Genomic DNA, 11,275 nt, shown 5'->3' on the forward strand with positions numbered 1-11,275 from the left:
TTTTTTTTTTCTTTTTTGACACCATTGTGAACAAATCCCCAAGCAGTAAAGTCTGTGGGCGTTATTTGAGCAAAATAGCTGGAGGCAGAAAATATTCTACAATTACACATTCCAAAAAACCTGCACAGGGAAAAAAATACTCTGCAGTTAGTGTATTTTTAGGCTCACGGAAAGTGGAATAAATATTTAACAGTAATAACAGCACATTTTTCCTATTTGAGGCACTTTACGAACGTTCCTTATGTCCTACCACGGCCTTAGCTGTGGATCATTATGAGGATATTGCCCATGTTTGGGGTCTGATTGCCTCTTTTGGCCCTGGGGATGGTAGTCCCAGGTGTCTGACCATCCGTGGTGGGTCAGCAGTCAGTCTGTTCCTCCCTTGCTGAGCCCACCCTGTTTCCAACGTTGTGCCCAACCTTAGCATTACAGATCGTTTCCCCACCAAGGGAAAAACTCCCAGGAGTGACCAGGAGCAGGACCCAGCACCAACCCAGGGTGGTGCAGCTTCTGCCTGTGCCTCTGGTGTGCTTGAGACCACTGGCTGCCCTGTGGTGCTCAGATGCCACCCGTGGTGCAGCAGAGGGATGGACATGGAGTGGTTGGACTTGGTTGATCCCAGGTCCTCCATGCTCCTGTTTCCATGGCAGCTTGGCCTTTGCTGATCTCCACCAAGGAGATGAGAGTCTCCTTCCCTGGTGGCTGCTCAGTGTGATGGCCATGCACCAGCACGCGTTCACTGGGGTGCTTTTCCATGGGGGGGTTGCACAAGGAGGGTGGATGTCGGCTGCTTTGGCGGGTGGCTGTGCTGATGGTGATGGACCTGGGGCAGGATCGGTCCCTGCAGCAAAGATGAACATGCAGCCACTTCCCCGGCTCTTGCCTTGGGAAGCTCTTGCCTGAATAACTGAGCCCTTTTTCTCCCTCCTGTGTAGGTTTTTGGCAATATCAAATTAGATGAGGAAAGCCACATTAACCGGCACAACAACTTCCGCAGCTTCCTGGGTTCCCTCATGCTCCTCTTCAGGTATGTGGCCATAAAATACTCATTTAGGGGCATTTTTGGGTGCTGGCATGCCAGGAGCCAGGCTGGGCAGGTTCTCACAGCAGGCTGTTAGGTGGACATCAGCTTTTGGAGCTAGCAACCAGCTGGGGTTTCCTGAGCTCCTGTGGCCTTTTTTTTTCCCTACCTTGTGCCAAAAAGGATGTCTGTCCCCCAGTTATTTGGACTGGCTGGCTGGGGGAAGTTGGCCCCCTGTGCCAGGACCTACACCCTGGCATGGCTGCGCTTGTGTGGGTCCAGCTCAGTCACTACTGGTCCAGTGCCTTGCTCCTCTGCATGCTGGAGATGTGTTTAATTTGGGGGAGGAGGGTTGCACAGCTTCTTGTGAGGTTTCTCCTGGGGGTATCCTGTCCTGGGTCCATCCCGTGCCACCACAACCTGCTGTGTTGGGTGCAGGAGTGCCACGGGAGAGGCATGGCAGGAGATCATGCTGTCCTGCCTGGAGGGCAAGGGCTGTGAGCCGGACACAACGGCAACGTCCGGGCAGAACGAGAATGAGCGCTGTGGCACTGACCTGGCCTACGTTTACTTTGTCTCCTTCATCTTCTTCTGCTCTTTCCTGGTGAGTTCCCCCTCCCTGAGAGCCCTGGGGGTGCCTCTCTCATCAGCCCCGCGCAACCTGCACCCCAGCCATAAGGTCATCTCTGCTCCCCCTACCCCTACTTTCCTTTCCCTTAGATGCTCAACCTGTTCGTGGCCGTCATCATGGACAATTTTGAATACCTGACTCGGGATTCCTCCATCCTGGGACCTCACCATCTAGATGAGTTTGTCCGGATCTGGGCAGAGTATGACAGAGCAGCGTGGTATGTAGCCAGCTCCTTCTCTCCTGAGCAACCTCTCAGAGTTGGTTTTGAACAGGCATCTCTGTGTTCTGCTGTCGGAAACCGGCTGCGATGCCTGGGATGGTCGGGGAAGGGCTGGTCTCACTCATGGTCGTTACACGGATAGCAGCTGGTTCCTACAACACCTGGTGTTACAGGCATCTTGAGTGATGTTCACAGTTTGCCATGGTGGTTATCCTGAGCGCTGGAGGTTCCTACTCTTTCTCTCCTCTACGGCCAGTAGGCAAGTCCCTCTCAGCCTCCCTCTCTGTCCCCCTCCACCAGCTCTGTCCTGAGACTGGTTCCATCACCTAGTCCCAAGTACCCACAGCTCCCTGGTCAGAGCAGGGCTGAGTGTGGCTTGTTCCCAGCAATGGGGAAAGTGCTGGGGATCTGCTGGGCTCCTGCCAAGTAACCTCTGGAGGACCTTGTTGGGAGCGTGTTTGATGGGTTTGGGCAGTTGTCTTATTACACTGGGAGGACTTTTTTTTCCTGCACTCACGCCTTTGCTGATGAAGACCCCAGCAAACAGGGCTCCCGTTTGCTGGCAGCATGTTCCCAGCAATGGGACAAGTTCACAGCAACCACTCATACTCCTGGTGGTCGGGCTTTGGCTCTGCTCCCGCTGCTGCTGCAGAGGAGCTGGTCTCCACCGCTCCTCGTGGGGTGGTCTGGAGTATCCCCAGGGCAGTGTGGAGCACACGGCACCTCTGGGAGCATGTTTGTCCTCCACTCATCCCCAGCACTACAAGGGCATCTCATGTGGCCCCTTCTTCCCTCCCCCAGCCCATTGACAGCCTCTCTGGAGCCATGACCCACCACCGTTGTGCCAGGGAGCGTGGGCGATCTTAGTTCAAGAGCCCTTGAGAGCCACACGCGCTCCCTTTGGAGACTCTTCACTTCCACTGCTAATGTCCTACCCCTCAAGAGACCAGCTCCAGACAAGATATTTTTTAATGCCTAATATCATCAGCTCCTGGCACAGTTTCCTTCACCGTTTCTGTCCAACCCTGTGCAGCTCAGTGCTGGCCAGGTTCCTCCCTGTGTGGCCTCCTCCAGCACTCTTGTTGCTGTGCAAGATCCCCATGGGCAACTGTGCCTTGTGCAAGGGGGAGAGGTCAGTACGGGTGAGTAGATGTCCTGATGGACAACTAGAGAAGGGAGAGGAGGTGAGAGCAGTGAAACATCCAGCTGCTTGGTGTGGGGCTTCTCACCCATGGTTTTTGGGAAGGATTTCTTCACACCAGATGCTTCATTGACTCTCGTCCCCAATGTTGGTGGCCTGGGTCTCCAGGACAATCACTGAAAAAGTATGCCTGAACTGTCCTGTCGATGCCATGTACCCCTCTGATTCTGAGCAAGCCCTGCTCTTTTGTCATGATATGTAACCAGTGGTTAGGGGATGTGCGCAAGAGCCGGTGGTGTTGAGCCCATGGGGGCAGCCCTGGCCCCGGTTGCTGGGTGAGGAACGGGTGAGTACATCTGAACGGGTCCCACCACCTGAGTGGGGCAGCAGTTCTGCATCCTGACACCGGGACCATCACATGAAGGTCTCATGGGGAGACCATCCAGCACCAGGGGGGGCTCAGGGATGAGTTTTGCCCAGATGGTTGGGTTAGCTCTGGCCTGTGATGGAGAGGGGATGGGAGAAGAGCAAGGAGAAACCAAAGGCAAAGGCGCCGGGTAGGATGGTAACGCTGGTCTTTGCTTTCTCATGTGGTTTCCCTTCAAGCTTGTCTGAGGATGCCCAGGAGGCTGCAGCATGCTGCACCTCAGCACTTCCACCCCACACGGTCCCACTTCCCAAAGGGCTCTGGTCTGGAGTGGAGCGGGGAGCTCAGCATTCAACGGCCCCTACACCCTCTCCTGCCAGCTCTCTGCCTCGACTGCTTTCTTATTTCAGCCGGTGCAGGAGGGATACGGGCTGTTTCCTGCAATGACTGTGCCCGGGCCTGGGGAGATGTGCTTCTGTGGGCAAGAAGTGGTGTGTGTATGGGCGAGTTTGCTTCTAATAATGTGTACCCTCGGCAGAGTGTGGTCTGGTGGTCGGAGCGCAGGACTGGACCATGAGAGACCTAGGTGCTAGTGCCACAGCCACCGGTCACCAGCTGGTCACATTATCTCTCGCCATCTCAGGTTCGCCAGACATTGGAGATACAAGTGACTCAGCTGCCAAGCTCCCTGGGACCTTGTGAGGACCAGAGAGTTGGCCGTGTGAGGGCAGGCTCTCTGGTGGTGTGAGAACTCCATCAGAAGGGCTCGTGATGGCTAGAATCCAACCAAGCTGCAGGCTCACCCCATCTAAAATCCCAGCCCTCTCCCACCAGGCATAGGCGGCCAGGGGCACGATGAGAAAGGGTGATGGGCTGGTGTTCACCACCAAAACTGTCCTTCTGCAGGGTCAAGATGGGTCAGTGTGAGGAGGTATGAGCTGACTCACGGAGGAGAAGGCAGTAGCTGATGCTCACAGCTTTCACCTCTCTGGGTCTGACAGAGACAGAAGGAGAAGAGCCATGCACCCCCGGGGGTCTTGCCCCACGGATGGCCCCGGCATCCCCCGGTTAAGCTCTCCATCCTCCCCTCCACTCTCTCAGTGTCCTATTAACCCACCTGTGCTTCCTTTGCAGCGGCAGGATCTCGTATAAGGATATGTACAAATTAGTTCGGGTGATCTCGCCTCCTCTGGGCCTAGGAGAGAACTGCCCCTACAGGGTGGCGTGCAAGGTTTGCCTCCCAGTCCTCCGCCACAACCTGGCCACGGGACGCACCATCCACCCCTCCTTCCCACCCCGCTCCACCACCACCGCGCCTCCTGAGGGAACCCTGACGTTGCTTTCCTTTTGAGTTTAAAGAGGTCCACGGCCTCCCAGAGCCAGCAGCTGTCCCCCTCAAGGGGAAGCATGAGTAGGGCCAGGGGGGGCTCAGAGCCTCCTGGGGTGGGTTTTGACAAATTGCGTCCTCCAGCCAACCCCCTGCCCCAGCCACCATCAGTGCAGAGAGCCCCATAAAGGTTCCTGGGCCAAGTGTCACCGTCCCTGTGTCTCAGAGTGACCTCACATGGGAGCAGGAGGTTTTTTGAGTACTTAGATGTGGTTTGTTCCTGGAGAAGAAAGTGGGGAGCAAAGGTAGGAGGATGCTGGGGACTTTGCTGTTGTTTTGGAGAGTGAGGACTGGAGGGAGGATGAGGAGGCCAGGGTGACCCTTCTCCCTGGCGGACACCAACAGACTCTTCCTCAAGTAAGGCACTTGGAGGACATACAACAACATCCCTGGGGAGCAGGACTCTTGCTAGTCTTTCCCTTAGCTTGCCAGATCTTCTTGGGAGGTGGTGGCAACTGTGCACATCTATGGAGCTCAAAAGCTCCTCTTCTTCAGCTTGAGCCAAGCTCCCAGCTGCTGGCCATGAGTCCACAGCAACGATTTGGCCTCCTTGTGCCTCTCTGGCTTGCACTTTTTAAAAATTTTATTTTATTTTCTGTTGACAATTGATCAAAATCCTGTGCCTGCCGCCTTCTCCAAAGTGCCATGATGCCTATGTCTGTGTCCATGGCATGAAAGGATGAACCACAGAGATTGTTCTTCCATCTGCATCCCTCACAGGATCTGAGGAGGTGTATGAGGGAAGCTCAGACACCCCCAGTCCTTGCAAAGGAAGAGGGTTCCTTGGTGCAGCATGGTGTAGTCACCATGTCCTTCTCACCACATCAGAAATGTTTCTTCCAGCCAGCATCCCTGGAACGGGCCTGTCACCCTCCACAGCTGCTTATGGGGATGATGCACACATTTGAAATCTTGAAGTAAACCACCAGAAGTAAGGCAGAGCAAGCAAGACGAGGTCTTGGATGCTTGGCCATTGTATTTATGAAAAGATATTTAGGGATAGGAGATTTCTTGCAAGAATCTCAGATGGCTCATTTGTTCAAGGAGGGGCTCATTGCAATCTTTTGACTCTTCTCTGTTGGCAAAGGATGGTGGCTTTGCTGAGGACACTTGCTCAAGTCCCTGCAGTCCTCCTTTAGGAGGAATTTCTAATCTTTCTTGATTGACATCAGAGCTTCACTGGGAAACACTGCTCTTCTAAGCTGGATCACCTGGTGCTCAGAAGGGTGCCTGTAATGTCTCCTGGGAAGAGGGAGCTCTGCAGCATTCTGGGCTTTCTGCTGACTCTGTGGGATGGACAGAGCAGTGAAGGTGGATAGACTCAGGGGGAGGGAGAGGGAGTGAGACCAGTTTCTGCTGTTGTGTGAGGGAGACCATACCCATCTCTTCCTTGTCTTACCTCTGTCTCCTCCTCCCTATGCCTGGGCTATTTCAAGGACATAAGAGATTTTCAGGGATTCCTACTGACCTGGCACAATTCCCAAAAGGAACTGATGAAGAAAGAAAGCCCACGTGGTTGTTTCATGTTGCCACCATGGTCCAGATCCCAGATGCCAACCCAACTTGCTAATCTTTCAGCTTTGTGAGCCTACCCTGCACATCACTCTGTGCAAGTTCACCTTTCTGGAGCACAGAAGAGACCTTTAGGAGGAATTCCTAATCTTTCTTGATGGACATCAGAGCTTCACTGGGAAACACTGCTCTTCTAAGCTGGATCACCTGGTGCTCAGAAGGGTGCCTGTAATGTCTCCTGGGAAGAGGGAGCTCTGCAGCATTCTGGGCTTTCTGCTGACTCTGTGGGATGGACAGAGCAGTGAAGGTGGATAGACTCAGGGGGAGGGAGAGGGAGTGAGACCAGTTTCTGCTGTTGTGTGAGGGAGACCATACCCATCTCTTCCTTGTCTTACCTCTGTCTCCTCCTCCCTATGCCTGGGCTATTTCAAGGACATAAGAGATTTTCAGGGATTCCTGCTGTCCTGGCACAATTCCCAAAAGGCAACTGATGAAGAAAGAAAGCCCACGTGGTTGTTTCATGTTGCCACCATGGTCCAGATCCCAGATGCCAACCCAACTTGCTAATCTTTCAGCTTTGTGAGCCTACCCTGCACATCACTCTGTGCAAGTTCACCTTTCTGGAGCCCACACCCCTATCCTGCCAGGCAATGCGACAACGATGACTTGCAGAAACAAGCATTCCAACGTGTTTATGGAGTGGTGGACAGCCTTCTCTAGAAGAGATGGTGCTTGGGCAAGTTGAGGATGCTGCATAGGGGTGCAGCTTGGTATGGAAGCATACTTGCTAAGCCATCCACAGGTGGGATAACAAGGGGGCATTGATGCAGGAAGACTTCTTGTGTAAGTCTAGCAAGTTCTGTCCTTATGCTGGGGAGAGCAGGTCTTGTAATCACATCTTGCTGGGGCTGCATCCTTACAGCCAGCTCTACTCCTTGGGGCTTTCTCTGCCTTTCTTCAACCCATCTGCTTCTAGCAATCATGCAAAAATGAGCCAAGGAAGTGGGCATTATCTTTGCCCCCTAGAAGTAGCCCTAGAGATGGTCATGGGTCAGGCGCATGCTCCACTGACATTCATTTTATGTCCCTGTGGTCACCTCTTATTCCTAAATCTATTCTCACGTCGCTTGCTGTTATGGTGCTCTGTTTCTAAGAGCCTGGTAAGGCACAGCACTTATTTCCCAACCACATGAGGACAGATGTCCCCCAGATTTCCTCCTCCATCTCTCGCAGGGTTCTCTCAGAGCACCAGGAGCGAGCCATTACTGCCTGGCAGTTTTACAGGCCACCCTGTGCCATAGCCACAGGGCACATCTCTCTCCAGACACAGGACAGATGGCCAACTCTCCCATCAAGGATGTGCCTGTGCTGGGTCCAGCTCTTGGGAACCATCCTGTTCAGATGGATGTCATTGAGTGTGCTTTCCTGTGCTTCTGTCCATGGGGATATGGTTTCTGGAAACTGCTGTGCTGCTCAAAATGCTTTAAGATCTCTGCTCTGAGGAACAGCAAAGTGCACAGCCTGTCTGTGAGAATAGCACAGTTCTCACATAGTCCTTCTTGCTTACTGATGTGAACTCTTCCTTTCAAAGGAATCCATTCCTCCTTCACTGTGCAGAGAATCTCAGTACAAAAGACAGGCTCTGAAGGGTGCTGGGTGTGCTAAAATTCCCCCCGCCAGGAAGGATGGGTGGAAGATCACTGTCTTGCTTCTTTTTTATACAAAGTTGTTGAGCATGTAAATTTTGAAGTCATCTTCTCCCCTTCAGACATCTCGAGTCAGTGCTCTGCCAAGATGCTGCTTACGGACTCCTGGACCTGGATATTTCCTCTTGATCATCCCACTGAATAGTCTCCAGAGCTGTTATCAATCCTCTTTCCAACCCATTCAGGTCTCAAAGGGGATGGCTTGCCCAGCCTGTTCTGTGCCTTGCACTCCAAACAGCTCCCATTGCGGGTCGTCACCATCTCTAGTTCACATCTGAAATGTCAGGACCTATCTCTGGGAGGACCTCTTTGGCCAGGGGTCTGCTTCCCAACCAGTGGTATACCCTTAGAAGAGGAGTTATCTTCTTCTCCCCGTTCCATGCTGCTCTGAGCACATGGGTTGGGAAAAGGCCAGGATACCAAAGGGAGTCCTTAATTTTTCAGCAGTGACCTCTCTTCCAGGCCACCCTGCCTGAGATAGGTTCCTCTCCAGCAGCATCCTCCCAGCCCAGCTGTAAGGGTCAATGCTTTTGCTGATGTGAGGTTGCCCTTGCCCATTAATCGCCCTGAACGTTGCAGAGCAGGACAGAAGCCTGGCACGAGGGGAAGAAGAGGTAGCTGAGCCCAGGATCCCTGGGAAATGTACTTGAGCAGCCTCCTGGATGTGCAGAGAGAGGGAGACACAGCCCAAATATCTCAGCCTGGCAGAGGGCTCAAGGTGTCATCAAGTGGCCTGTTTTTTGGTAGCATCCCTCACTGCAGCAATCCCAGGCAGGTCCTCATGGAGCCGAGGAGCGCGAGGTGGGGGGTCCGTCCTAGCTTGCCTCCCTTGGGAAACCCAAATGAACCCCAATGTTGGAAGGCCCAAACAGCTGCCTCTGCTGAGACTCTTTAAACTCCAACCTGGTGGAACTTGCAGCCGCATGTGGGAGAGAGCCAGGGCGGGAGCATGGCATGTACAACTTTTCCTCCCGGTTTTGTTTTTTCAGCCGATTTCAGCATGCCGTTTTTTTGCACTGGTGCATGGTGGGGAAGTGGTCCATCCGCAGAGCCAGACGGAAGCAACTGGGCATCTTCCTTTGACAAGTGACCCTGGCCCACTGCCTTCTATGCAAGATGCTGCCTCCCAATTGCATAGACCTTAATGAGCTGGGGATACACAGCCTTCTGGCTATGGGTTAGGTGGCCGTGCAAAGCAAATACCCAGGTCCCCCCCCCGCCCCAGGAGGGAAGACGCTACGGAGGCCACAACAGCACTGTGGTGCAAAGCACCCCTTAACTCCAATAACCCATGGCTTGAGTGCCGTGTATCTGATTTATACCACTCGCACACAGCCCTGGAACCTGTGGGACAAGTTGGGGGCTGCTGGAGGGCTTTAGGAAAGGGGTTGAGACCGGAGGAGGACTTCCCAGACTGCTAGCGAGGCAGGCGCTTGAGGCCAGCAGCAGAGAGGAGGAGGGGTGAGTTGCTTTCTGCCAGCATTCCTGGGTCTGTGTGAGCAGTGCTATAAATCCACATCAGGACAGTCTCTCATGTATGATTTGCCTTGATTAACGGGTTTCCTGTTCTTTTCCTGTTTGTCCGTTTGTTTTTTCTCTCCTGTTTTCCTGTACTATTTTTGTTTGTACGTTTTTTTCCGCTCTCTGGGAATGCCTCCTCTCTCTCTCTGCATCTCCCTCCCTCCCCTTCCCCCTTCATGAGCAGTGGCCGAATCCATTACACTGAGATGTATGAAATGCTGACTCTTATGTCACCACCGCTAGGCCTCGGCAAGAGATGTCCTTCCAAGGTGGCCTATAAGGTAGATCAACCCTTCCTTCTACGGGGGCTAGAGCTGAGCAGGAGCTGGGGCTCAAGGGAGCTGTGGGAGGTTGGGGCTGGGGGAAGCTGGGGAGGCGTTGGGGCATCCAACGCGTGTTTAGCTCACTCCTGGGGAGCATGGTTTGCTCAGAAGAGCCCTGGCCACGCTGGCTGGTCTTCACTGCCCACACAAGTGATGCTGCTGCGGTCACTCGCAAGCTCAAGAAGCTCTGGGGTGGAAGACCCCAGTGAAAGAAAAGGGAGAGGATCAGCAATAGTGTGGAAGCGGGAGGGTTAGGGAAGATGAGGTGAGGAGCAACCCTGTAGCACAGTTAGGAGAGTGAGATGTCCTTAGGAGCTCAGTGACCCAAGCTCATCCTGTGGGCCCGGAACCATCCTTGTCCCGGCCAGTGCAAAAACAGGGGCTAAAGCCCATGGAGATGCAAAACAGGTGGGCAGCAAGGACATATCCTGTAGGAGCAGCTCTGAAGTGCAGAAGACAGGCACATCAGCATGAGCTATTCCATAGGTGGCTTGTGCAAGGCAAAGCCAGATGCCTTCAAAAGGTGTCTCTGAGTTTTACCCCCTTCTTCCTCCTGGGGTGGTGGCCAGCAGTTGGCACAGGCACAGCATGCTCCTGGCTGCATAGGCATGGAGCAGGAGCACGGGAAGACCTGAAGAACGTGGGGTGGGAGCTACATGGCTTTGCTGAGGGCAGCAGCTGTTAGGACAAGAGCTGGAGCTACAAAGTGTGGAGCAAACTGAAGCTTTTCTTGGCCACGGCGTTCAGGGCTGGCAAAGGAGGGATTTCTGCACGCTTGCAAACGTGCTGCCACCTTCTCCAGCTCTCACGTGGTAGTTCACGCATACCATACATCCACCGTCACACTTTTCCAGGAAAAAATAGGAGGCTTGAAGGCAGGGAAAGGACATGAGAAGCCGGGTGAAAAGAAACGGGCAGGGAAGGGATGACCCAAGGTATTCACAAAGCAAAATATACTCTCTGGAAAGTGGATCTGGTCACTTCGGTTTGCACCCCGCCTGCCCAGGGTGGGGAAGGAGCATGGCGTGTCTAACCTGCCTTGGTTGCCCTTTTCTCTTTCCTTCTGCACTTCTTCTACCCCTCCTTCCCTTCCTCACCCTTGGATAATTTGGACCCTGTGCATGTGCTGGCAAACTTCATCTATCAAAGACGCAAAAAGGGAGCGCCAGGATGTAGCATGCTAGAGGAATCCAGCCGATCTGAAGTCCCTGAAGGTTAGGGACCCTCCTCTCCCCTGCCCCAGGTGGGAAGGGTTGAGAGCTGGAAAGCCAAATCCCCCAGGAAGGGAAACCTGAGCCCCCTCTCCCCTTGCTGAGCATTCCCCCTGATGCATCAGGTGTGTCTTCCCAAAAGTGCCGGGAGGTGCCGTGGGGAGGGGGGCTCAGGGGCCATTCCTGGGGTGCAGGAGGAGCCCTGGAAGGCAGTGAGCCGGTGTCCTGGGGTGGA

At 53.9% G+C, this 11,275-nt stretch overlaps 2 protein-coding genes across 2 annotated transcripts in view; both read left to right on the forward strand.

Annotated features, from left to right (window-relative positions):
- The window catches only part of CACNA1E (calcium channel, voltage-dependent, R type, alpha 1E subunit), a 189,671-nt gene that overhangs the window by 159,043 nt on the left and 19,353 nt on the right, over positions 1-11,275 (forward strand). Inside the window, exon 42 of the mRNA XM_014943404.1 lies at positions 9,691-9,787. Within this exon, the coding sequence (XP_014798890.1) occupies positions 9,691-9,787 (97 nt within the window). The remainder of the gene's footprint in view (positions 1-9,690; positions 9,788-11,275) is intronic.
- LOC106888892 (voltage-dependent R-type calcium channel subunit alpha-1E-like) lies at positions 852-7,518 on the forward strand. Its single transcript, XM_014943406.1, has 5 exons — positions 852-1,027; positions 1,460-1,625; positions 1,742-1,869; positions 4,515-5,894; positions 6,397-7,518. The coding sequence occupies exons 1-4, from the start codon at positions 1,014-1,016 to the stop codon at positions 4,729-4,731; spliced, it is 525 nt and encodes a 174-aa protein (XP_014798892.1). The 5' UTR covers positions 852-1,013; the 3' UTR covers positions 4,732-5,894; positions 6,397-7,518.

This window comes from Calidris pugnax, unplaced genomic scaffold, assembly GCF_001431845.1.
Source record: "Calidris pugnax isolate Ruff unplaced genomic scaffold, ASM143184v1 scaffold63, whole genome shotgun sequence".
NCBI lineage: Eukaryota > Metazoa > Chordata > Aves > Charadriiformes > Scolopacidae > Calidris > Calidris pugnax.

Coding starts and splice junctions, on each gene's coding strand:
- LOC106888892 (XM_014943406.1), top strand. Junction 1,626..1,741: donor TCTTCTTCTGCTCTTTCCTG/GTGAGTTCCCCC, acceptor CCTTTCCCTTAG/ATGCTCAACCTGTTCGTGGC. Junction 1,870..4,514: donor GAGTATGACAGAGCAGCGTG/GTATGTAGCCAG, acceptor CTTCCTTTGCAG/CGGCAGGATCTCGTATAAGG.